This window comes from Etheostoma cragini, chromosome 7 (assembly GCF_013103735.1).
Source record: "Etheostoma cragini isolate CJK2018 chromosome 7, CSU_Ecrag_1.0, whole genome shotgun sequence".
Taxonomy (NCBI): domain Eukaryota; kingdom Metazoa; phylum Chordata; class Actinopteri; order Perciformes; family Percidae; genus Etheostoma; species Etheostoma cragini.
This window is the reverse complement of record NC_048413.1, coordinates 20979857-21007164: the sequence shown is the minus strand read 5'-3', so window position 1 is coordinate 21007164 and position 27308 is coordinate 20979857. Positions and strand designations below refer to the sequence as shown.

The 27308-nt window shown below is 39.6% G+C and overlaps 1 protein-coding gene across 4 annotated transcripts in view; it reads right to left on the bottom strand.

Moving 5' to 3' along the window:
* Window positions 1–380: 380 nt before the first annotated feature.
* nphp4 (nephronophthisis 4) overlaps window positions 381–27308 on the bottom strand; it is a 143056-nt gene continuing 116128 nt past the window's right edge. For all 4 annotated transcript variants that reach the window (XM_034875512.1, XM_034875515.1, XM_034875513.1 and 1 more), the window contains 12 exons: window positions 24351–24485; window positions 21259–21458; window positions 19697–19920; window positions 14658–14847; window positions 13658–13741; window positions 11288–11453; window positions 10480–10556; window positions 10113–10198; window positions 8607–8778; window positions 6235–6414; window positions 4677–4820; window positions 381–692 (listed from right to left, as the gene is read on the bottom strand). In XM_034875512.1, coding sequence (XP_034731403.1) covers window positions 552–692; window positions 4677–4820; window positions 6235–6414; window positions 8607–8778; window positions 10113–10198; window positions 10480–10556; window positions 11288–11453; window positions 13658–13741; window positions 14658–14847; window positions 19697–19920; window positions 21259–21458; window positions 24351–24485 — 1799 coding nt within the window. In that variant the 3' untranslated portion in view covers window positions 381–551. The remainder of the gene's footprint in view (window positions 693–4676; window positions 4821–6234; window positions 6415–8606; window positions 8779–10112; window positions 10199–10479; window positions 10557–11287; window positions 11454–13657; window positions 13742–14657; window positions 14848–19696; window positions 19921–21258; window positions 21459–24350; window positions 24486–27308) is intronic.

Sequence of the window (27308 nt, the reverse complement as noted above, 5' to 3'; positions counted from 1 at the left end):
GTTAGGTATGCTCTATGACAGTTTAAAATGTATAAACTGATGGTTCAGGTTTCTTGAGGCATCCATTATAATGATATATTAATCACAATTCCTGTCCTAATTCAGATATGCCTTATCTTAAGCTTTTATGCCTGATGTAGGCATATATGTCTGAGAATTTAAATTATCATAAATATATGACACTAATCATTTAGGAGCACTCTGAACCCAGCTCAGAATAGGATGTTCTTTTAAATCTGACCCCCAGGGAACTCATTCAATGTTAGAATTTGGAGATGTGTGGCCTTATTTCAGTGAAGCTCATCGAGCTAACGCAAAGATTCTCAATAATTTACACACAACACTGAAATTTGTCATGTACAAAACACTGAAACAACGTATGTGATTGAAAAAAAGAGTTTATTTCCGTCCTTAATCTGATCTGATACAAAATTGCACACCCTAAGTAGAAAAATCAAAGCTCATTTGAGCTCATTTCACACTCAAAACACAAATTAGTCAACATTTCAAGAAATGGTTTGTACTCGCTGCTTTAAACAAACAACATCAGTTCATGAGTAGTTGACTTTCACACAGAACGTCTCCTCCGTCTTCTCCTCCAGGTTGTTCACATAGACCAGAATCTCCACTGAGCCGGGACTCTGGCTGGGGGCGAATCGCAGTCCGATGGTGTAACTTTCTCCCCCACCGATCTAAACACCATGAACACAACACAATGAACATGCCTCATATTCTTCTGAAGGCTTTGTGAGGGTGAGTGATCATTTGTTTCTCTTCAGCTAGCAGCACTAAACGGATGCACCCATGTCCTCAAACACCAAGCCCCTTTTACTTCAGAGAAAGGTGTTTTTTGCATGTGATGACTGATTAATATTTCTAGCGGGATTGTTTGAGAATTTTATGATTTCATTTGCTTTTTGGGGTCACTATTAATCTAATACTAATTGGTCAGGCGGAAACCTGGCATAACATTGATTTTAACCTCCTCTCCTATAGTACTGAATGTTGTTTTCATGACTATTTACATTGTAGACTATCACTAAAGGCATCAATACTACGAATGAACACATGTGGAATTATGTACTTAACAAAAAAGTGTGAAATAACTGAAAACATGTCTTATGTTCTATTTTCTTCAAAGTAACCATTGCTTTTTTGATAGTGCTGCAAACCCTTGGTGTTCTCTCAATGAGCTTCATGAGGTAGTCACCTGAAATGATTTTCACTTCACAGGTGTGCCCTGTCACGATTAATTAGTGGAATTTATTGCCTTATTAATGGGTTTGGGACCATCAGTTGTGTTGTGCAGAAGTCAGGTTGACAAGTTAACAGCAGCTCAGATTAGAGACCAGATGAATACCACACAGAGTTCTAGCAGCAGACACATCTCCAGAACAAGTGTTAAGAGGAAACTGCATAAATCAGGCCTTCATGGTCAAATAGCAGCTAGGAAACCACTGCTAAGGAGAGGCAACAAGCAGAAGAGATTTGTTTGGGCCAAGAAACACAGGGAATGGACATCAGAAGAGTGGAAATCTGAGCTTTGGTCGGATGAGTACAAGCTTGAGATATTAAGTTCCAACCATTGTGTCTTTGTGCGACGGAGAAAAGGTGACCGGATGGATTCTACATGCCTGGTTCCCACCGTGAAGCATGGAGAAGGAGGTGTAAGGGTGTGGGGGTGCTTTGCTGGTGACACTGTTAGGAATTTATTTGATAATGAAGGCATACTGAACCAGCATGGCCACCACAGCATCCTGCAGCAGCACGCCATCCCATCCGGTTTGCCTTTAGTTGGACCATCATTTACTGAACAGGACAATGACCCAAAACACACCTCCAGGCTGTGTAAGGGCTATTTGACCAAGAAGGAGAGTGATGGAGTGCTGCGCCTCCACAGTCATCGGACCTGAACCCAATCGAGATGGTTTGGGGTGAGCTGGACCGCAGAGTGGAGGCAAAAGGGCCAACAAGTGCTGAGCATCTCTGGGAAAGTCTTCCAGACTGTTTGGAAACCATTTCAGGTGCCTACCTCTTGAAGCTCATCAAGAGAAGGCCAAAAGTGTGCAAAGCAGTAATCAGAGCAAAGGATGGCTACTTTGAAGAAACTAGAATATAAGACATGTTTTCAGTTATTTCACACTTTTTTGTTAAGTACATCATTCCATATGTGTTCATTTATAGTTTTGATGCCTTCAGTGAGAAACTACAATGTAAATAGTCATGTAATAAAGGAAACCTATTGAATGAGAAGTTGTACCCAAACTTTTGGCCTTTTTGGTATACATATATCGATTGTTGGCTTTGTCAATTTGGGGAATTTATGCTGAAATCTTCCCCAAAAAGCAAAGCAATATTGATCTCTGTTTTGCTTTCCCTCCTGACAGCTGTTTTTTTTATCATGGTGAGGAGAAAAGTGTCTCCACATTTGCTTAATGCTGCAGGTATAGTAAATTCTTTGTAAGAGACCTGAAGCCTCGCGGAAAAAATGGAAAAAACAATGGGCTGCTTTTCACTTTGCCCACATTTTACTGTCTAATTAATGCAGGGTCTCCTGGACAGCAGCAGCGAGACTCTTAAATAGTTTATGTGGAAACAGCCTCCCATTGCGTCTCTTTTATTTATTTGTTAATTTAAAATGCTGGTTTTCCATTTGTTTTGCCATTCCATCAAATGAAAGGCAATGATGGCAGTAACTCCGGTGCATTGTGTCTCTGTGTGTGAGTCAATCAGCTATTAGAGACACTAAGGTAGACACCATGAGAATAAACAACAGCAGTAATGACGTTGTTGTATACCTCTTGTGTCAGGTCTGGAGGTAAACAAGGAAATCATTCACTAACTCAATCATTCACTTCAACAGCTGAGGAATGAACAGTCACTATGGAGCCAGAAATCATCATTGATGTCTTTTACTCACCTGAGTCAAGATGTCAGGAAAGCCAGACACATGCCTCAATATGCAGTATGTTAACAGTTAAAACTAAAGGTTTCTATTCCACATAAAAGTTTGCAGTTGAAATGTACACCGGAACCAAGCCATACAGACGCATTTTTAAATCTATATTCTTCAATTTTATGAATTTGTGTGTATTTTAATTTATTTTTTATTTAACCTTTGTTTAGCCTGGTAAATTGATGGAGGATAAATCTGCATCTGCAACTCAGAGTTACACATTCATACCTGGAAGCTGCCTAGTACAACCACAGTTTGCTGGCCACTGAGCAGCTCCACTGGAGCGGTTGGGGTTAAGGGCCTTACTCAAGGGCACCTCAGTGGTGGTAATTTCCCCACCCAGATTTGATCCTGTCAGTCTGGGGATTGGCAACCTCCCGTTTCCAAGCTCGCTTCTTTAACCTTTAGGCCAACACTTCCCTAGCTCTGAGCGCTGCCAAAACCCAGGTGACCTACCTTCAGTACTTTGCGTAAATGCATCCTGTGTAGTCGTAGACGGAGGACTCAAACTTCTGCTGTTGATCACGCTATACGTGATGTGTAGATATTCTACAAGAGTCTTTAGGCAACCTGTTCTTTAGCAGCTCCCTCAAAATCGCTTGTGGTTAATTTATGATCAATTTGATAACAGACACTTTGCGACTAAACTTTTCCAATTGTAATTACTGTACTAGAGCAGGTTGTCTTATCTTTATTTTGTATCTTGTTCTTTGGTTAAAAAGAAGTGCATCATTTATTATAAATGTTATTGTCAATGTGAAAGCTGTAGCCTAGAGCCTGATTTGAGAGGGTTTTACTGTAAAACAGACAATAAACTTACAAACCAGTTCTTTCACTGTGAAGAGAGGAAAAATATTTCACAGACGCAACCTAATCACACTCACAGAAAGCCCTGGGAATGATTTTCAGTCAGTGAAAAGAATAGCCGCTGATAACAAATGTAGTTCATTTATATTTGAAGTTTAGAGTTCAGCGCGATTAGTCTGGCAAAGCCGGAAATATTCACAGTATAAGAGTACTCAAAAAAGAAAATGAACACATTATCACAAAATGATTTAAATTGTAACTTTATATATAGATGTGACATAATTAAGTGAAAGTAGAAAAAATAATAAAAAATGACATTTTTTTAACAGCATCACCTTGGAGATTAATACAAACCCATTACACGTCAGTGGAAGAAGCTGTGCCAGGATACTTCTTCTACACTTGAGCTTAAGTGATAAGTAATAGATGACTACAAAATGCTAAAAGTTGCCTCAATTTCCAACTTTTATCAAAATGGATTGAGTAGTTTTTATTCTTAGTAGAATACAACTTAATGACATTATTGTGTGCAATCAATAGGCAGAATTAATCTTCTGTTGTATTTCAAAGGTCTTTAAATTGACTTTTAGGTTTGGCAATATTATTTATTATCATTTACAATATTTCATTCTAAACAGGATGTTTTTTATAAGCTGATTGAAAAGGATTCCTATCACTGGTCAGTAGCACTTTCCATTACAGCTAATGTTAATTACTTACAAGGCAGTAACAACACAAGGTACCATTAATGCCATTCATCTGCCTTTACTGATGCATGCCTTGATTTCCCTCAACAACAAAGACAAGCTTTTGCCAAGGAGGAAGGTTGCCTTTAGGTCGAGGCATTAATTAACACATTGATTTTATTCTTAATGAGAGTAAGAGAACTGCATGACTTCTTGTTCTATCTCACCTGGAATTTATCCTCTTTGAACTGGAGCAGGTCTGGATGGTCAGAGCGGAGAAGAAATGTACGGCCGCTGCTGTAAGGGTTGGTGTAGGTGATTTTCCTGGAGCTGCCACGCCCACCACTGCCTGGTACACACACTTCAAATGCCTGCCCACACACGAGCAGACAGACAGTTAGTGGTATAACTGGTTGCTCACTAAATGGTTAGGCCCTGTCTGGAAAAGCACAGTTCCCATGTGCTGCTAATATCATTACTGTTTACACTAATAAATTACGTGCGCACAATTTGTACATTGGGTGCCTCAAGACACACTTTTGTAAGACTTGTGCAAGTGATCTAGACTAGATCAGAATAATAATGGAACTTTTTTCTGTGGTTTAGACTAATAGGATATGAGAGGAAAACATTTAATTTAGACACATAGTTGTAATGTGAACAAGACCTTCAATAGTCAATCAGTTGGTGTATCGGTTATAGAGGGGATTGGCTTTGAGTGCTGGCTTTGGATCAGCTGTCCTTAACCTTTTCTTGACACTTGCCATGAAGGAGTTGGGAAATACAGCTGACCCAGGAAACCCCCAGGATGGTGGTTTTTATTAAGCACCGATTGTGACTCCGAGCCACCCGTAGCTTAGTTATATAGACCTTAAAAGGGAGCTGTTCATCATATCACAGGTATTGTGTGACGTGTGAAATAAAATGTGGGAGCCGCAGGAAGACTTGAATTTTCAATCATGTTGGCTATTACCACATGAGAGGGCTCCACTGATTAAGCTTTGCACTACTGTGACATTGTTGGGGGGCTCCCAATGGACACCCAAGAAAAGAATACAACTTGATGCAGCAAAATCTAAGATATTGTCTTTTTTTTTTCTATGATTTTAAACATGATTCACAGTCAGTCATGAGACAGGAATATATGTTGCAAATACTTCTTTCCTTGGAAACTGTGGAAATGTATTGCCCTGCTAGCAATCAAGCTATCACTAGCTAAGTTTCCATCCACTTGTCAATGGAATTATTGGTAAGTTTGGTAAAAGAACTCATGCAAATAAAGCTGGTGTAAGTGTGAATCCTTCCAACGGTTTTAAAGTGAATAAAAACCTGCAACACCAAGCATCTAGCATAACCTTCTCCAGTGTTTTTTGGAGGGCACACTATGTAATGACAAAATGAGTGATTATTTGCCAAATAGCGACAGTGGTCCAAAATTTAAAAAAATATCATGAGATTGTCCATTAACGAAAGGGAAGGAGTCTTACATTTAAAGGAAACTATTATGTTGTGTCAACCACAGCATTTGGAGCATATGAGTGAGGCTCCAATAAGGAGGTCTGTGACTTTTACACTGCAGTGCTCAAACCCTGTGCACATCAAGCGGACACCTGGCACCTGGTGCTAGAACAGTAAAGAAATGAGTGCCAGCAACAGCTACCAAAGCCTTACCAATTGGAGGATGATGGCCACACAATGTAAGTGCTCACACAAAAAATGGAGACATAATACAAACACGCATATTACTAGTTTAAGTTGTAAAGCCTAAAAGAAGAGTACTCATACCTTGGACAGTACAGGCCGGTGAACGTTGAGACAGAGCAGCCAGGCGGTGACGAGCCGCCGGTTCTCCACGTCCACTGCATTCACATACAAGAAGCGGCTGCCTGCTTTCCATGGTTGCACCTTCAGCTGGAGCTCCTGCATGGCTGCGGGAGGCAAAACGAACACACCCTCTGGGTCCACCTGCAGAGAGGGTAAGGGTGATTGAGTTGGGCAGTACATTGAGGAGATGTTGATTAGGTGGGTTGAAAGAGTGGGAAAGAGACAATTAGTGAAGAGAAATAGAGACATTGACCATTGAGAGAGAGAGTGTGACACAGTATAGAAAAGAGGAGAGACATTTTATAAGAGGTAAGAAAATAAGGTGCAGAAAAGGACAGAATTAATGGGAACAGGTGGTTAACAGTGTCAGAGGAAAATAAGGTGGTTTTCAGATTACAAGAAAGAGTGGGTGAGTGAAAGGGCGAACGAGGTTTCGGTGAAAAAGGCAAAGAGAGGGGGCAGACAATGAAATGAGAGAAAGTAGAGGCAGAAAAGTGACAGGCAGAGAGACAGAAGGATGTGAGATTGAGATTTACTGTGCAGCTCCTTTTCAATCTGTTGAGAAAAGTAAAGCTATTCTCTGGCGGTGAGCTTTATCCGGTTTAATAAGACTCCTCCGATGCATTCCACCAGTGATCTAACCTGCTGAGAGTCAGATCAAAGTGGGCGCTGATGCACATGGTCTCTAAAAAAAAACATCTGTCACTCTTTCAGCTTGTACCCTATTTCTTCAGGGAGACCAGGTTTGGGTCGTACTGTATGTACCCACGATGACTGTGACAGTCCATCACTTTTGTTATTTTTTAATGCAAGTGAGTAATATGCAATGCCCTTTTACTGCAGCTCTGACTGAGAAGCATTCTCAACTCTCTCCCATCTTGTACCCAGTTATAAATAAGAAACAATCTATCTTAAAATAGAGAGCAATCTGACACTCCTGGAGCTTATTAGCATATGTTCAGGGAGCATACAACCATTGCTAATTTTTTTCAGATTGTGTCAAATTGTGTCCAAACATACGATATGATTGCAGGAAGTAATGTAGGAACCTATTAAACTGAACTGAAATGACAGAAAAAGACCCATTATGCTGTCAATACGCATTTGTGCATTCTTGATGATGACGTGAATCTTAACCTGGGGTTAATACAAAAAAAGACTGTCGCTGTTCCATTGTCTCTCCTGCTGCTAAGAGGACAATTTGCATGAACTCATTTTTGAATATGCGGTTTGAGTATTGCCAAGACAGAAGAAAATATGTCAAGAACAAAGTGTTCAACTTCTCATTAGATATGTTGTTAGTGAGTGTTGAAGTATGTTTTTAGCTGTTTAGACTTTCATTGTTCTTCTTTTCTGTTTTTTGCTTCACATTTGTGTCAGCCATGTTTTGTACCAATAACAAGAAGCTGAAATCATAAACAAAGAAAAATGAATTTCAAAAAGACCTTATTTGAGATTAAACACAGAAATATGTACGACTGGCAAGGAGGATGCACATTTGCCCCAAACACTTACCTCAGCACCATAATAAACAACTACTGTTGGTTGCACGTCCTTGTCTCTTGTCAAAATACAACTCCAAATGGCAGTCATGAGTGTAACTGCAGTGCTATGAATTTGGTAAGGGTTCCCAGTGATTCTGGCAGTCGTGAAGAACTCTGAGCTAGAGGGTTTCATGGGTCCTAAATCCAAAACAGACCCTGACGTCCAGTATGTATATTTTCAATAATCTCCAAAAGGAACCCAAGGCCAATCAGACTTGATCTGAATAGACCTGACCCAAAATGCATTTCGCCCAGACAGACAAAAATACAGAGAAAACATCAACACTGGCAGCAGCATGCTGCCAAGCAGCTATCATCCAAAACAGCAACAATACACTTAATTCTTCCTGCCCTTTCCATCTGCCTTAAAAAATATTTTTCTACTGCAATGGTTATGAGGCATACAAGATTAGAGCTGGTTGAGGATCTGTTTGGATCTACTTGGGTATTAGACATATTAATAAACAGAAGCACAGTATAATACAGTATAACAAGACCTTTTCTGGATCCATTAGACTGAGTATAATATGGATCTGGCATGACTCGGGTTACAGGTTGGGTCTTAGTTAAGTTGAAATTATATTGTCCATGTCTGTGTCCACGTGATGTACATCTTGTCATCAGAGGGTGTACCATGGATGTATCATAAGGACTGGATATAGCTTTCCAGGTGTTCTCTACAGACTGGGGGACCACACTCAATTGACAAAATGTATAATAAAGCCAATGTATAATTATCAAACTTAAAGAAAGTGGGTTCAGTTTTAAGTCACTGTTGAAGATGTGTACCTCAATCTCCTGGGGGTGTGATGAGAAGCATTTGACCTTGCGAACAGCCTGCTTCCCCCTCAGTACCAATGATTGACAGCTCCGCTGGCCAGTCACACAGCTGACATCCACCCGCTCCAGGAAATGCACGTAAATCTGCCAGATCTGGGAGGGCGCTGCCATCCACTTATCACTACAGAGAAAAACATCATCAGGAACAATTAAGCGGAGGCGCCCTGGAGATGCAGCAGGATCAGCATGAGGTCTGAGATGAGGAGGGCTGATCTATGGCTGTGCAAGCATTTTTAAAAGCAGCATCACCACCATCCTCTCGCTGCTGAGAAGAAGGCAATTATGTCTCTGTAGCCCTAGCTCAATGAGAGAGCTGTGAGTGGGAGGCGATGCAGCCACTTACTCAGCCCCTGCTCTGTGACAACAGCACTTAAGGAGCATTTGGGGATATTTTGAATAGAATTCAAGTGATGTGGGTTTCAGAAGGCAGACGCAATATCATTAGTGTTGGATTGAAGCTGCTTTTTACATGGTGTAACTACCATGCCACAAATGTTCACATTGCTATATTTTAAGGTAAATACTTAATAATAATTTAAAACAGGGTGGATTATCAAGAAAAATCCAAACAACTTTCCTGGGCCCCGGACCCCAGGGATCTCCAAACTTCCAGGTTCACTGTCCATCAGTTGGTTTGGGTAATTTGAGTTGATAGAAAACATCAACTGCAAAGGGTCCTCCATTATTAGCTATTGTTTTAGTCATGTCATATAGTGGAGGCCTTGTTGTTGTTGACACATGTACATTTCAACCCACTGTTTAAATTGTTACATGTGTTCTTGTTTTTGTTATAATTTCCTGAACAGATTCATGTATGACTTTGATTGGGCAATTAAAATATCTTATGAGAAATATATTAAAGCTGCGCCGTGGAGTTTCTGACCACTAGTGTTGGTTTTTTCATACACTCGCACGAGGACGCGCTTGTGTGTGTGTGTGAAAGCGTGCAGATGATGCAATTCACACATCTGCTGACTAATTGGCTGGTAAAAGAATTTGCTTTGCAAACGCATTATGTGAAAGAGAATGCAATGTGCTTTGCTGAGAGACACACTTGATTTTAACATTTACCAGAAAGCTCCAAAAGGTATCTGATGCAGATCAGTTCTGCACTAAATATGGCCAGTCAAAATGTTATATCAGAGTTGGATGAGAAATCCCTATTTTAATAAGAGGTAAACATTAGGCCTACCCTATAACAAACCCACACACAATGTTGGTATGATATCTGATGTAGATTTGGAAGATTAGAGGACGGGTGCTGTAAGTTCAGGCAGTCAGACCACCAAACCTCTATATGATTAGTTCATTAATTCTAGCCAGCGTGAACAATTTAATTAGTCCAAAATAGAATACTTTTCGGGCTAAGATGTGAGTGTGTGTGTGTGTGTGTGTGTGTGTGTGTGTGTGTGTGTTCACTGTGTATGGCATGCCTGCTCAGTAAATAATACATACGTAAAAACCATCACAAAGAACATTTTTATGTGTGGACTGGGACTCCCCGGCACTTTCAAGTACACATCCTGAGGCTCCCCTGGTACCTACACAGAAACAAAGTGAAAGGCAGAACATTTTTCAAATGGAGGAGTAAAGGTAAAAAGCCAGGAATAAAAGAAACCCCACATTAGCACACAAAAGTGCATGGCATTGTGTAATGTCAAGCCTTTTGTGTTTCAAAACAGCTTATAATTCATGACAGGTGAGCTAGAATAAAGTGCTTTCCCCCCTTAATTCCTACAAGAAATTAATTAACTGCTAATATTAGCATTGGTTATGGTAAGTAGGGACTGGAAAATGTAAGAAAATAATGTAATTGTCTCACCAGCATCCTTGTCTGGCAGATGATGTTAGGGTCACTGCAGCGTACGGAAATGTGAGTCCTGACATCTGAATCCCCAACTGGTTTTCATCCCAAAAAATGGTATATAATATTAAACAGACAACTATGAAGCAGTTTATTTAAATGTTCATATGTCAAACCTCAATTTTAAAAATTGAGCCAACAAGTCGATTGTGATCTTTTTTGCCTATGTATACTGTATATACACATAAATATACATATATGCAGTAAATGCTGTGCTATTGTCCTCATATGATCCATTTAGTTGTTGCAATTGCTTTTCATTTCCTGCTTTATTTCTAGATGCCTCCTTGCTGTTATTACTCTTTTTGTGATAGAAATTATAATATATTGTAGGTTTTTTGTTGTTAATATTTTAGTATAAAAACATAAAAACTGAATTCATTATTTATACCTATCCAACTTGCATAATGTAAATAAGTGTTTGTACTTGTGTATGTCTTCCTCCTGGAGAGTTAATAACTGTACCTACTGAACAATGTATTCATGCATGAAACCAATACTAAAAATGCAATAATGTGCAAATAAATTAGATGCAATTAACTGTATATAAAACAATCCAATCTAGCCTTGATTGGATAATACGTATATGGAATATTGCATCTAATTTATCATTATATATATATATATATATATATATATATATATATATATATATATATATATATATATATATATATTATATACTATATATTATGTTATTGATTTTCCTTTTACGGAAAGTGGAAGCTGTGGGACAGGAAGCAATAGCTGATGGGGGATAACTAACCTGTGCTATCTGTAAGGTCATGCCAGGGCGGCAAGCGGATGGCTTTCTTGAGGAAGCAGAGCTCAGGGTGATAAAGACGGAAAGCCTGATCAACAACATGAGGCGTCGGCTCCACGTTCACCTGGCAGATGGCCATCGGCTTACCGTCTTCTGCTTGGAACGTAACCTGTGGAAGAAAAGTGAAAAGTCAACAGTATCCGCAGCACGCCACTTCCCTGCATTGGAACAGCATTTAAGTCATCGTCTCTCTTTAGTGAAAAACTAAATTGGGATTGCCATATTTTGTTCTTGAGGCAGTTCAGCTCTAAACAACACATACAGATTTTTAGAAAGCAGCCTTTGAAAGTTTTATCTAAAAATTCCACCTATGAGTATGATGATGATGGAGCATGCGCTACACAAAAGTTGGCTTCAATTTGACTATGGAAACCCCCACAGACCTGCAGAATGTGCTTTGAAGTTTGCTGAATTAAAAGAGCCCTCAGGATCTGAACTGGGCAAATCCACACATATGCACTAATTACATATGGTTACATATGATAGCTGGTATATACACACACTATACATCAATATATGCAAATACATTGGAATTGCCTCTCACGCACCATCATGCTTTTCACCATCTTAAACTAGGGTTTGCTGGCTTGGTTTGTATGATATAATGATATATGTCACTAGAGCTGAATTTAGGGATTATAGACTACATGTAACTGAATTGCAGGCTATGATTAATAAAGAAGCTGTCAGATTCAATACTATAGTAATGAGAGTATTTTAGCTTGACTGGCTAGCACATAGCTTTGACCTCTACCCAATCGAACACCTTTAAGATGAACTGGAACACTGACTGCGAGTCATGAACTTATCACCCAACATCAGTGGCTGACCTCACTAATGCACTTATAGTAGAATACATTAATATATTTGTTTATAGAAATAAACACTGTGCAAGTAAAACTAGGCAGTGCTGCAAAACAAAAAGAGTTCCTATTCATTACAGTAGCGTGTAATATTTCAATATTTTGTCATGAGAAATGGAGTAATAGTTAGAAGTATAGAAGTTAACTTCTATTGACATTTGGTCAATGAATCACAAACTCAGAAGGTGATCCCCGCCAAACAGTAGCTGTCCAAATGGTTGATGCATCAGATTTGTGGGCCCACGCTGACCTGCAATAGTGGCCCATATCTGACTCTGGTGATGTGTGCTGACTGACAGTGGTGCCAAAGCTGGCATTCTGACAGTTCTGCTGTTAAGGCTTGTCAGTTTTAGCGGAACACAGATTTGATCCAGACCTGACCTCTTTGACCTCTTGACAGGATTTGTGCTCAGAGCAGCAGTGCTGACACTGGCACACAAATACATACACACAGACCCCAGGCCGACACACAAACACACAAACATACATTCATACGCGCACACACACACGGCAGACTGGCAAGTATTTCATCACCCCGTGCAATGGAAGCGCTTCAGGGTACTGTACTCTACATGAAGAGGATTATTGCAAGGTACTGCAGGTTAGCGAGCAGTAATGGGTATCTTTTTTTAAAGCAGAATCAATGTAGCCATTTAAACTCACGTTGGTAGAGAGAGGGACAAAATTTCAACTTCAATTTTGGAGATATAGAACATGTCTTATCTGAGCATTCACAATGTTTCTCCCTCCTCTAAACTTCTCACATATTATAAACGGTTGAATAAGCGAAAATAACTTTATAACATGCATGCTTAATTTAGAATAGATTAGCCCGACATTCCAAGCTGTCCTCCAATGGGAGAAAGTTTATCCTTCCAGCCTGACATTTGCAAATTGGAGAAGATAAACAACGCTGAGTAAGATTAAAGCGATTTCCAGCATATCATTTTGCTTGACAATCTTGTCTGGCTAGTGTAACTTTTTAAATGGTTGACACTTCAAAGTGTTCTTTGTGTCTGAGCTGTGACTGTGTGGGAGAGAAGAGGAGGGAGGAGGTGGTGCACTGCCACTCCAGGGAGACTAGTGAGGGACTATACTAAACGCTAGATGTTGTTAGATTTAGGGATGTTCCACAAAGTTAACCCAACTACATTCTTGATCAAAAGCTTTATTCTAGTTAAGGTGACTTTGTATTCCGCTACTCCTGTGAATATAACAATCACCTTATAAATCGAAGAGGCTAAAAATGGAGTATAGCTAGCTCTTATCATGGCAGAAACATACTGTACATCCACACTGCATCTCAAATCCATGGCTTACTATAATTCCAGCCTGGAGACAAACAACCAAGGGATTGAGAAGCAGACCACTACAGAAGTAGATAAAAAATGGTCCACACCAATCAATACACACAAAATATTGCTCAAAAGCGAAGTAGCACACTCTGTACCTTGATAGTCTTGGCAGCAACCATACTGGACAGATTCTTCTTGGCCACTTGAGAACCTTTACCTGTTGGTAGGAAGCTTGGTCCCTGGGAGGATTTGATAATGAGCAAAATAGTTATCAAAATTGATCATCTATCAAAAATAGCTTAATATCGCACACAAACTCCACACGTGCACATCAGCCAGGATAACTGCATAAGAGCAGAAGAAGCAGAATAGAACCAAAGGGCGTAAAACCCCCGATCAACTACAAGAGATAAGAGCACAGCCTACAGTATGTAAACAACATTTATTACAAACGGTCATTTCTTGCATCCAATTAAATGGTTGAGTTGCCATAACGTGTATAACTTGCACTTGAAACTAGATGTTTTGTTTAATCATCCTTGAGGTGTAGTGAAATTTATATCAATGACATTTTATCTTTTAATACTACAGCAACTCTACTATTCTTAAATGGTTTTTACAGCAAACACATCTTTGGACCTTTCAAGGCCAATCAATTTTTAAAGATTTTCTCACAACTGGAATAAATAATTCGCCCTGTAATGTGCTGCGACATCAGAAGTTAGAAGGAGAGAGTAACTTATATCTTTTTTGGTGATGCAAATGTGTGGTGATGCAAATATGTGGTGACTTGACAAATCCAAGTGTAACATCTGACTGCTGCACTACAATCCTATTTGTCAGAAATACTGCATCCTGGGCACCCAAATAGCTCAGTTGGTAGAGCGGGTGCCCATGTATAGAGGTTTACTCCTCGACGCAGCCGGCCCGGGTTCGAATCCAGCCTGCGGCCCTTTGCTGCATGTCACTCCCCCTCTCTCTCCCCTTTCACAACTTCTGCTGTCCTGTCCATTAAAGGCCTAAATGCCCCAAAAAAAAAAATCTTAAAAAAAAGAAATACTGCATCCTGCAATAAATACCATTCCTAAAACATGGTTTTATAAGTTTACCATTCCTAAGCATTCCATCAGCATCAACCTTTGGTCTCCAGTGTACCTGAAGGGCCATGGTGTGGTCGCAGAGAAAACTCTGGTATTTCAGGGGAATATGGATGCTCTCCTTGGGCCGGAGGTAAACTCTGGGACCTGGGGCACCTCTCTCCAAGTGGAACATGTTCTCCTCCAGCGGGGTTGGAGTTTTGGTTAGTGCTTTAAAGTAACCCCACTCCTCTGTGTTAGTGATGACACTGGATGGAAAGATTAAAGGAGATGGGTAAGTTGAAAGCAGGCTCCTTTTTAATCTTTAATGGAAATTCAGCTGGAAACACTCCACCCTGGTAACAGTCTTTTCTCCCTGTTGAGGTCGGGTAGAAGGTACCGGATACACCAGGCCAGCACTGAGAGGCTCAAGAAGGGCTTCTACCCTCAGGCCACTAGGATCCTAAATATGGACCCTACCCAAGACTGCGTTGTGCTTCATGATGAATCATGCACCAGTTAAAGAAGCTGATGGGATTACATTTACGATTTAATGTGACAAAATACAATTGATTGGTCGATTGATCCATCCAGGATCAGAGTTGGTGTTACACTATCAGGAATAAACGTCTAAATCCTTACCAACACTGTCCAGTACATCATAGTACAACATTTGGCCTGATGATGATTTCAGAAGGTCATCAAATACATTAGGATTCACTAGGATTCATTTCGGTCTGTTTTTGGCCTCTACTGACTAATTAATTCCAGCAATGTGAAGTTTACTGTGGTGCCAATAATCAAAGTAGGCTAATTCCATGAATGAGCAGTTAACCCACAGAACACAATGCTTTTCTTATAATTAGTAAAGCCCAACCGATATATCGTCAGGCCGATGTTATCGGCCGATATTAGGCATTTCACGATCTATAGGTATAGGGCATTTGTAATGGCCGATAAAAACAAAAACTTTAAAATTTCATCAGAATCATTTTTAATGACAAATAAATGATTCTGATCAATACACATTTAAAAAATAAAAACAGACGGTCAACCATGTTATGAGAATTGCCATTGCATAGTTTGTCCCCCAGAGGGCGCTTTACAACGTCCCAGTTGGCAACACAGAAGTTTGCATTTATATACATTTAATTTATCATAACTTTAATATAGGTTGATGTTCCTCTGTTCTGTTATGACAATAAAAGAAATTACTATCATAGAACTCATAAATAACTACAAATAACTAATGTTAGGAAAATCTTATGTTTGTAACCCATTTCTGGATTTAAAAAAATAAATATATATATATATATATATTGCCGATATATATTGCCATAATGCAGTTTTAAATAACCAACTATTCGTATCGGTGTTAGCCTGAAAAATCCTCTATTGGTTGGGCTCTAATAATTAGCGGCGGCAGCTTTCATTAAAGTGTATATATAGGTCAGTGAAAGACCCCCTCTCCCTCCCTAACAAATGGATTTCCATGGAGAAAGCACCAGGAACAGATAACACACTTCAACAGAGGGAGGTCTCGTCTCCACTCTTTCCTCCTCCTTTTAATGCAAAATGTTCACGCACAAATGCATAAAAGGGAGTGCTGCTTTAAACTTCAAAGGTCTCAACCTATGGGCATGGAGAGGGGGATTTCTCTCAATAGTAGAGCAAGAATTTATACATTTTTCAGGGCCCCACCTCACTAACATTAGGTTGAGATACAACAGTCAATTCCATGAAATTTATTTGGAGATTCCCCCCTGTGCACTTGGAACAAAACATTTTGCCTGTGGCTTATCACGACAACAAAGAATCTGTGTGTGTGTGTGTGTGTGTGTGTGTGTGTGTGTGTGTGTGTGTGTGTGTGTGTGTGTGTGTGTGTGTGTGTGTTTGTGTGTGTTTGTGGTGTGTTTCAGCTCATCCTCCATAAAAAAATGATTAATTTTTAAAGAAAGAAAATAGAACAAGGTAGGAGGTGAAGAGGACAAACAGATTGAGACACATGGAAGAAAACAGAGAGGGGAAATAGTAAAGATGATTAAAAGGATATCAAGAGATCAGAATTGAATGAAAGCAGAGGTGAGAAAGCACAGTGGAGAAGACAGATAATGAGATGGAGAAATAATGAGGAAGAGAAAGCAGAAGCATGGACAGCAGCCGAAGAGGTGTAGTTTCCTGCCACTCTGCTAGCCAGAAGGCATGGCTCACACAATGCTCTACGAGGCCAAGTGTAAAAAGTAGCCATGCAAAATGGATGGCAACAGGTAGCAAACACGTCCTCGACTTCAAGAGGAGCCTGTGGGCTCTATACCACTGCAGACATCAAAGCTACAACTAGCCTAACCTCTCTCTAAGTACTCTCCCTTGATAGACTGATGCTGGATTTCAGGTTGAGGATCAGACGTTTGTTTCTGTAGAACAAAGAGCTAACCCAAAGGCCTTGCTTGTGTTGTAAAGAGAAATATTTCTCCTTGTCAAATATTGGTTGAAAATAGTGACAATAAAGTAAGCAGATTTGACTTGGCCTAGGCCAAGCTATGGTTCATGCTGTCCAGGAAAATAAAGGTACAGTACAGGGGCAAGTTTTGTTGTTTGTGTACATATTCTCTAGTCCTTTAAAGACTTGGCAGGTTAGTGTAAAAAATGTTTTAATGTTGCCTCAAAAACAGCTTAGAAACAAAGAAACTGTACATATCAACAACAGATATGCATGTGGGAGGGGCAACTAGATGGGGGTTGAATACTGTGAATTCCAATCCAAGGATTGCTTAGGTAATTCTCAGCAAAATAAATTTCTGTTACCTAGGAAACAATCCAATGGCAACCCAAGACTTTCAGTGTTTGCCGCCGGTGTGTTGGCGTTGCGCAGACTATTGTGTGTACTATCGTAAATCAAAACAAACACTTAGGTCCAACATTAAAATGCATTATTTTGCTTACATAAAAGTATCTCAAAGCTACTTTTTCAGCTTTGTTGCAAAGTATTCATTTGCGTGCAAAAGCTGTACAAGAAAACTATGCAGGCGGTTCAACAACTGAATTATTCCATCCACAAATCAGAATGCAGAGCAGCATCAACAGGTGGAGTATTAAGTGCAAAACATTGCTCTTAAGTAACGTTACTAAATCCTGAGAAATCACAAGCTTCCTGGTAAAATGTTATATAAACCAAGAAAGCAGTCTTTTAACTCTGATATACACTAAGTTAATGATGTGAATTTTTCTCCCATTGCATCTCTTCAATTGAGATCTACGCACAAAAAATTACAGCAGATTTAACAAAATACAAACCACATGGTAATCAAATTTTAAAGTGTTCTGTGCTTCGACAACTCTCTCAGCCTGACAGCGGGACCTGAATTTAACTCTCAAAACCCACAGTGCTGGAGTAGAAACACCATATGCAAAAGCTTCATTGCTAATTTACACATTTCTGGCTCTTGGTGGAGGTGGCAGACGGTTTGGTGTAAAGTGTCACGCTGCCTCATCCGGAAATATATAAATAAACAGGGCGCTAAGCCGGTGAGAGGACAGATGCAGGGATTGATGACTCTCAATTAGACCTGGTATGCCCGGTGGCCGGGCAAATGCCATAATGATTCATCCACGGCGCACTCCAGCCTTTGTTGATCAACGTGATATATGTTAATCCAAAACTCAGGCATGAGCAGAATCCATAACAAAAGATTCATTGCTGGGGGATTAACAACGCTAACTAAAGGAAACAAACACAGCATGGGTACCAAGAACGGGTGATCCAGGCAATATCAGCCATAATGGCTTCTATGTGTGGATTAACGGGGATATGCAGCATCCCACCAGTTTTATGTCTGCATCTGCCTCAAGGACAACTGATTGTTCTGTTGAAGGAGCTAGAATCTTCTCCTTTTTATAAGCCTGCCATATGTGTGTGAGCAATATAGCAATATATGGCTAACAGTCTCGAAGAAATATATATATATATGTATATATAATATTTTTATAGGCAGACACACAAAATGTGTTTGGACATGTGGCTGCTATTTGAACTAACACACAAATAATTTTTCTTATGTATTCATAAATAAACATACACACCTTGAAACTGTGAACAAAATTAAAATGTGCAATTAACACAAAACCTCCTACCAAATAATGCACCTAGCACATTCAATTAAGATGTTTCTGAAGAGTAAATAAAACACATTTCAAACCCTAACAGGCTCACATGCTAACTCTAACACAAATTTGTACACACCTACACACACACAGGCATCATATCAAAACAGTGAGCAAGCTGTGAATCAGACTCCCACAATCTGAATAAAACACAGAGTCACACAGACTTCATCTTGACTTTCCAGTGCTGGTTTTTAAAATTTCATGTTTGGATCATGGGGTTCCCTAATCATCTTTGTATAGCAGTACTGCTGGCATCACACACACTTTCCCAAAACAAAATATACATGGGTTAAGTATGATATAAAATATTTTGAACATCAGAATACAATACACCTTCCTATTGCCTTACAGGAAAGGCACAATCCATGACCCACATCTAAAGAAAAAGGTAGTCCCAACATAGCATTACACAACATGTTTAAAAAGAGTGAAGAGGTGATTGATGAAAACAAAAGCAATGCATTTGATGACCTTATGATGGTTACTAACCCATGAACGACAGGGCTTTGAGCACCACCTAAAGTTTCACGGAGCCCAAATTTACCTTTTGTTTCAGAGGTCGTAGTTTGGAGTGTCCTCCCAAAAGGAGAGCTAGCGAGTTGGTTACTAGCAAATTAAATAGATTATAGGATGCCATTTGTTTTACACAGAGACAGCTTTTTTTCTTCTTTGTTTTCTTGTCCAATGTTGCTTTACTGCCCTCTACTCTATTCACAGTGTGTTATAGGCTAACCATGACGCCAAGACTGGTGGTGAAAGATTCTGCGGAACAGGGAAAGGGCCGAACCATCACGTCAAAAACTTAAAAGTTCTGAATTTTGTCTGTCTCACAATCGGGAGAGATAAGTGTGAGGATGCATCCTATCCTAAAGCCGGATGAAAATAGTTTCTATATTTAAAAAAAAAACAGTTAGGGGGTGGGGTGTCAGCCTGACACCACCACCCGAGCCTTACCTTAGCTCAGGGTCATCACTGTGAATGGTGACAGTCTGAGGTGCGTTAAAGGGATTTTTAAGGACAAACTCCATGTACTCAGCACAGCCCAGGCTGGCGTAGAGCAGGTGCTGGGTGGTAATGGCCTGGCTCAGCATGTTGGCGATGCCCTCTGCCTTGCTTTGCTTTTCGCTGGGTTTGATCTGTTTAAGTTCTGTGACCAACCGGGATTCCTTACTCCGATCCTAAGACCCAAGAATGAAGGCAAATATTAAGAAAACACATTCCAGTGAAACATCAGGCAACATAATATCATGACATTCTGTAAAATATGTAGAAAGATTGACCAAACGTTCCATCAAGTGCAACCGTTCTCCGTTTTACTTTCTGTCATCTACATAGCGATGATGCCGTTTTCCCAAATACTCTGGTGGTATTTCAAGGCATACAATAACACACTCTTTATGACCAATACATGTATGGCTACATACTGCTTACATGTTATAGTTGGAATGAGTGCTCTGCAAGCAGGTAAGCTTAATGTCACAATATTTCCTTTATGAGCGAGTGATTAAATTACCTTCTAAAACCGTTAAGGGAATTGTATTTTTTATTTGTTAGTCAAAGAAATTCCACACATCCACAAGTTCCATAATCCACTTAGTTCTCTATTGATAATCTTATACACAGTGTTTTCTCAAATGTGGGTTAATTAAGTTTGTGCAGCCTTGTTCCAAAATTTTTTTTGTGATCAACTAAAGGAATCCATTAATCATTAAATATGTATTCCTTCATAAATGTCCTTATACACTTCAACTAAAGTTAAATCTAAGAGCATACTGTGGTATCATCTGTTACACTCAAACCCTTTCAATATTAGAAAGGGTGCAATAAACTACATTATGCCAGGGATACTGGCAAGTAAAGTTGTCTTAAAAAGGAATTGAGTTTCAAAATCAGGGTGGTAAAGCTAAGTGTGTGACAAAAAATAATACTGAGGTTTTCCACAGGTCTAGTGCACTAAAATTATGCAGGAAATAAACCTGGACCAAATAAGGTCATGGCTATCCGCACCAAAAAAATTAAATCCTAATTGAATTGCAAAGCATCTCTTAAAATCTTTTTCCTGTGCGAGCTTCTTTCACACTGTATTGGCTGTTATGGAGTTGTGAAACAACTAAAACACAGGTCTTACCACATGAAACATAATGTGTAAAATGTCTGAGACAGAGATGAACCACAACCAAAATCACATTTAGCAGGTGCACCCATGGGTGAAAGTACAGGATGTGCCTTCGGGTCGAAGAACAATTAACACCTTCTTGTACAGTCACTAAAACACAGAGCACACATCGCCATGAGAAATGTAACACAGGCAGGCTGTCTGGAAGACTCTCCACACCTCTATGTAAGCTCCCTTATGACATGTTTCAGAGCCAGAATGAAGGCTGTTGCTCTGCCTTCGTTGTCGGTTTGAGATTTAAGTGAAGAAGACACAAAGGGATAAACTATTCTGGCTCTACTTTACAGATAAGCTTCTATGTTTGTCTCCCAATTGGCTCAAGGGTAAAGTTGGACCTCACCGTGACCTCAGTCTCTTTAGCATCTTCCCTGCCCTCCCGCTGATGCACTGCAGCCATGCAGTTGAGCTTGCGGCGCCCACCGTCGAGCTCGTTTAGGTTGAGCTCTCCGGCCACGATTGTGTCAGCTTTGACCCCGCGTCTGAACAATGGCACATGGTCCCCATCTCTCTCCAGTCTGTGTGCTTGTGCAGCGTTCCTCGCTGTGAAGGAGAAACAGGCGGCAATCATGAATATATTTACTGAACAGAGTGGAATCTAATCTCTTTGCCATTTTCACCATATGTTCTAAAAAACCCTCCAAAAGTCCAAGGGAGGCAGGCGCAGACAGATTAAAGTATTGTTGGAGCACAAGAAACAACAGCTTGAACACAGACAACAGTCCAGTTAAACAACTGGCCCCACTACAACTGTGCCAAAGCCCTACTGCTGGGTAAACAGACGGCCTCTCTCCACCCAGATTATCTTTCACCTCCATGGATATGTATCCTTGCAAGCACCACTTTTTTTTTCTTCTTTAAAACATCCTGATTCATCCACAGCACTAGTCACCAAATAATCCATCCTAATTTTAACTGGATTAGGCTAATTACCCATGTACTAATCACCCAAGCTTTTAACCAGACAATGTTACTAATCCTGCACTTTGAATAAAACTCAGACATTTGAAACTCAAAGCTGCCCAATTTTTCATCTTAAAACTGATTTATCTATAGCCTTGTGGTGGAATACCATTTGCAGTATGTAGGAAGATAAAAAGGACAAAAAGCTGTCTGTTTGAAATGCTGATATTGGATAGTTAAATTGATATAGCTACGTGTGATTAGACATTTAATATTTAGAAACTGCTTTTGAGAAATGGAAGGTTTTGTAGAGAAACATTTATGTTTACCTTACATTTGTAAAGTAATCTATTGAACAGTATTGTTTTGGTATCTGCACTCAGGTATCTTATTACCACTAGTGAACTAGTTCACTTTCAAACATTACTAAGCCCTACTCATTTCGCAACCTTTAAAAACACAATGTCATTGGTCATTGGCTCTGAGAGCTCAATGCACTGGAACTTAGGAAAGAAAAACACACGCAATGGAAAACACAAGCAAATTAGGAAAAGATCTTCACCATTTTGAGAGCACAGACATTGCATTCCTTGACATTAAATGTTGCAAATATATAAAACATAAGCAAATTAAGAAACACATTCAGAAAAAACCGATAAACATGCCCAGCAGGTACCTGGGGTGATTGCATAATGCCAATAATACTGGAGATATTTGCTATAAACTAACTTTTAGCCAATTACAAACTCCTTTTGTGTTTATCAGGGTTTCTGGGTTTCTCTGGAAACGGATTTTGTGTTGTAACTTGGTTTTGTTTTGTTGTCAACTACTTGCAGTGTTTCTGTTTTGGGGTTTGCAGGGCATTTGTTCACGGTTAGCAAATTTATTTATAGTTTACTTGTGTTTTTCTTTTTTTGCAGTTTTTTTGCAGTTGTACATGTGGTCACAGTAGTGAAGGTGTTTTCTTCATTTGCTTGTGTTTTGTAAATTTGCATGAGTTGTCTTGTACTGAGTTGAGCTCTCAGTCACCATACTGTACTGATAAAAGCAACAAAAAACAGTTGTTAGTGGTCTTTTAACCAACCAATCACCAAACAGCATTGTATTTTAAACTACAAGTCATACTGTAATTTAACAAGAAAACACATGAAATATGTAAGGTAAGAAAATATATTCACTGATAACAAAAAACAAATTCTTGGGCTTGTTTTGCTTACGGGTACATTCAGGTATGTCTCTCTCTGTTTTCCTCTCCCAGTAACTATTTTTCCCAGGCCATTTTTTGCAAGTCTCTGGGTTGATTGCCAGTATCCTAACCAGACATTGGCTGTCAACACTGCGTCCTTTAAAGCCACAGGAAGGCAAGAGTGTATCTGAGCATACTCACTCAGTCACTCACACTCTCTCACACACACACACACACACACACACACACACACACACACACACACACACACACACACACACACACACACACACACACACACACACACACACACACACACACACACACACACACACACACACACACAAAACACAGCTTCTGTTGCTAAATGTTGCCACTGGACTCCAGTGAAAGCAATCAGGCGCATGTTATGTTTAAATGCCAGGGTAGGTGAGGTGAAGAAGAGAAAGCGTTCTGTGTGTAAGAAAGACATGAGCAGTGGAGAGAAGGTGTTGGTGGTGGGGAGAACGGTGCGATAGATAAGAAAGAAAGCAAACAAGGAACGGGCTGTGTTTGCACAGTAACAAGAGCTGTGGATATATTATTATATATATATTATTATATATTTTATTGCAACAGTTTAGGGAATACGTTTGGAGTGAGCAAGCATTCACTTGTAAGCTTGTATTATACAGTACCGTTATCCCTAAATATCCCTAAAAGCAATTGTCATCTTGTTTTCAAGATGATTGTTTTGTTTACTTCTCTTTCTGATGCCTCTCACACACACACACACACACACACACACACACACACACACACACACACACACACACACACTTGTGTGTATACATATATCTGTGTTTGTGTGTGTGTTTTCTTTGAGTCACAGTCCACATGTTGAGGACAAATTTAGGAATACACACCAGTTGACTGGTGACGACTTGCCTAATTGAGGATTAAATTGGTTTCCCCAGCATGTGCAGTTCAAGGAGAGTAGCACACACAAATACACACACACACAAAATACAAACACTGACTGCGGCTAGCCACCAGAGATACTTCTGCAAGCTCAATTAAGCTGAAAATTGAGTGGTTCAGTGGTGCAGCCAAGAGACAGAATGTGAAATGGATCTGGTCGAGTTGATAAAAGCAGAAGCATGGTCATCGCCCAAATTAAAGACATTAATTGCTCTGTGACGTAGAACACACACATGCACGCACACACACGCACACACATGCACACACACACAATAAGTAGAGAAAAACATGAACTGCAGACAGTTAATGAAAACGAAAGTTATGTTAACTGATGTTAGTACATTAACACTGACAGGATTCGGTGGGCTGTGGATTAAAGTGCTTGCCATTGAGTTGGAAGATGTTTCTGGAGGAAAGGCTTCCTCCTCTGAAGCCCCCAGTGACTTTGCGAGGTGTGATGATGTGAGAATGAGACGGCACCTCGTCTGCTGCTCTCCTCCTGCTAGGTTCTACTTGGCACCCTGTAGAAGAGAAATACAGTTTTTATTACAGTTGGAACCTTTGATCTGATTATATCTACATATTTAACCTTTATTTATCCATTGAGAACAAATTGTCACTTGCAACATCGACCTGTCACATTCACACTGTTACACATTCATACCTGGAAACAGCCCAGCACAACCACAGTCTGATCTGCTGGCCCTCCACTGGAGCGGTTTGGGTTAATGGCCTTGCTCAAGGGCACCTCAGTGGCAGTAATTGGGGACAAGCCCTGCTTTATCACTTTACCCAGATTTCATCCTGTTGATCTAGAGAGTGAACCAACAACCTTTTCTAACCTTTAGGCTAGGCCCTGTGAACCACCGCATATCACTCACAAGGTCATTGTCAGACCAGCTGCATACATGTCGACCAGCAAGAAAACAAAAAGCTGCTTTGAGTTTAACACTTGTGACACCTGCAGGCAATGTGAAAAAAAATTATTACTTATTTGATGCTATAAAAAAAGAATGAAACGTTATGATTGACAGCTGTGATTGACCCGGTGGGTGTATTGGTGGGACTTTGATCACTACTGCGCAGGCTCTGACTCCAAAATTATAAGATGGCAATGGCTGTATCCAGGATGTTTTGGCTTCACTTTTTTATGGGAGTAGGTAGAGAGGCGTCATTCACCTATTATATCTATGCTGTAAACGATAAATGTCAGTTGGGTACTGTGAATGATAAATGGTAGACACTAACTGTAACAAAGCAAAGTTGATTATCTGAGCAACATTGTTAAATATAAAATGTCAATCAAGACCATTTTTCAATTTACATAAATTTTCATTTTTTCAAATCTTTTTTGTTACTCCCAACCTTGAGGCCACTTTTCTTAAATGATAACTGACCATTTTGTATTGTGAATGATGAGTGTAAGATGGGGAAAATTATGCAACATTGCTGTTTTCATCATACCAAGACTGTTTGAATTAAATCAGCTTTGAATTAATCTAACAATTTAATAATTTATGTGCATGCATTTACATAATTTCCATTTTTATCAATTAATTGTTGTTACTTTCACCCGTACCAGTAATATTTGTAAACAGATGAGGCAAGCACGCCTTAGTGCTAACCTGAGTAGTTAACTATGATGCAAATTATAGATTTGGACTAACTAAAGACTTGGCTCACACAAGCACATGATCTGGTTGCATCCTTTGCATGCACCCCCCCCTAGATAACCAGCCATCTCTATTCACTGATATGCACTGACATGTTCACCGCATTCCAGTCTGGACATATACCCAATATATTATTGCGAATTATTAATTTGGTTATTTATTTATTTTTGAACATATCTTATCAAAACCACAGAATGTTTACACAGTTGAGGCAGACTCAACACAATCAGTCAAATTGGGTTACTTAAGCCATTGTATATTATCTGGAAATGTACTTCCATGCTAACCCCTAGAGGCTGCTATGAAGGGTCCGTGCAACATCCTCCCCCTATTACAGTCCAAGAAGGGCCCCCAGATTTAAAAAAACAGAAAAGACATGTTTTTCAGCCAGAAGCTAAAAGTTTCTAATGGAAGAAGTTCAAGCACACTCCAAGTCCATTGTGAAAACGTAGGAACAGAGTCCGGGATCCACAGAAGAAGAATGCATCTCCTTGCATTAAAGAGAATCACTTGAAGCAGCTTTAGTTTGGAGGAGCTGAGACCCAACGCTTTAGGACCCCAGAATACAGCTGAAAGAAATAAGAGCTAGTTTTTTCTTGAATGTATCATTAACCAAACATCATGTCATTAATAAAAGGGCATTCAAATATACAGTGGAAATATGTATGTTCAGAAATCTTACATTTATTACAAAACATGGAAAGCAGTGTGATTTGGTTAACTTTTTTAATTGTACAACGGTATAATTCTGGTTCGATTGAACTTTTTTTGCCGTTGTTTGTTCTTAGAATGGGAATATTATAGCATCATGCGCTGTGTACCGAGTGCTGAAGGGGACATCAATGATAGTAGCACAGGGAATTTTGGCCGTTATTTTTTAATTTTCTTTTCTTTTTCAAGGTTTTTTCATGGCCAAATACAATAGCTTAAGACTTTCCCTGTCCAAATTATACTGGAGGGCAGTCCTGGAGGCCAGGGGACAATTAATGGCCCAATCCCAAAGTGAGCCCTGAGGACTAAGGACTAAAGACTCACAGATTTAATGGATCTCAGGTGCTCGGTGAGTGAGTGTGTGAGGCCACATGGGCTTAAATAGGGGTAAATGGGATTGGGACAGCACTTCACGAGATCACATGCTACCTAGGCGACGTTAAAATAACAAACATGTTGCTAACACTTACCGGTTTGGGAATTCTGATTTTAAGTTTCTTGCTTTCCACATGGCCAAAGCACATGAGACGGTCGGCTGATTCCAAATTTGTTTCAAACTCTTGTTTTACAAGCTGGAGAACAGGTCTGTTCCGTGGTTGTGTGTCTGTTGTTTACCTTTGTAATTTCCTTGTCCCATTTTTCCAATGAAGAGTCTGTATCACAGTGGTTGCTAATGAGCAAAATAACTAAACCAGTGTGAAAGCTCCCCTACAGAGGTTTCAATAAGGAATATGAGCCTTGCCTGTTGGTTGTTCATACATTATGCCTGAGGTTATACTGATACACAATCAGTATCAGGATAATAACTGATAGAAGCAACAGTTATTTCTGTAACACTTGCTTTGATTTATTCTATTTAATTCCAGATCTGTGTAAATGCAGCACTATGGAGTAAGAACACTATCAAAAAGATGTATGCGTAACTTTATGTATTCATATTCGTATTTTTAAATTCATATT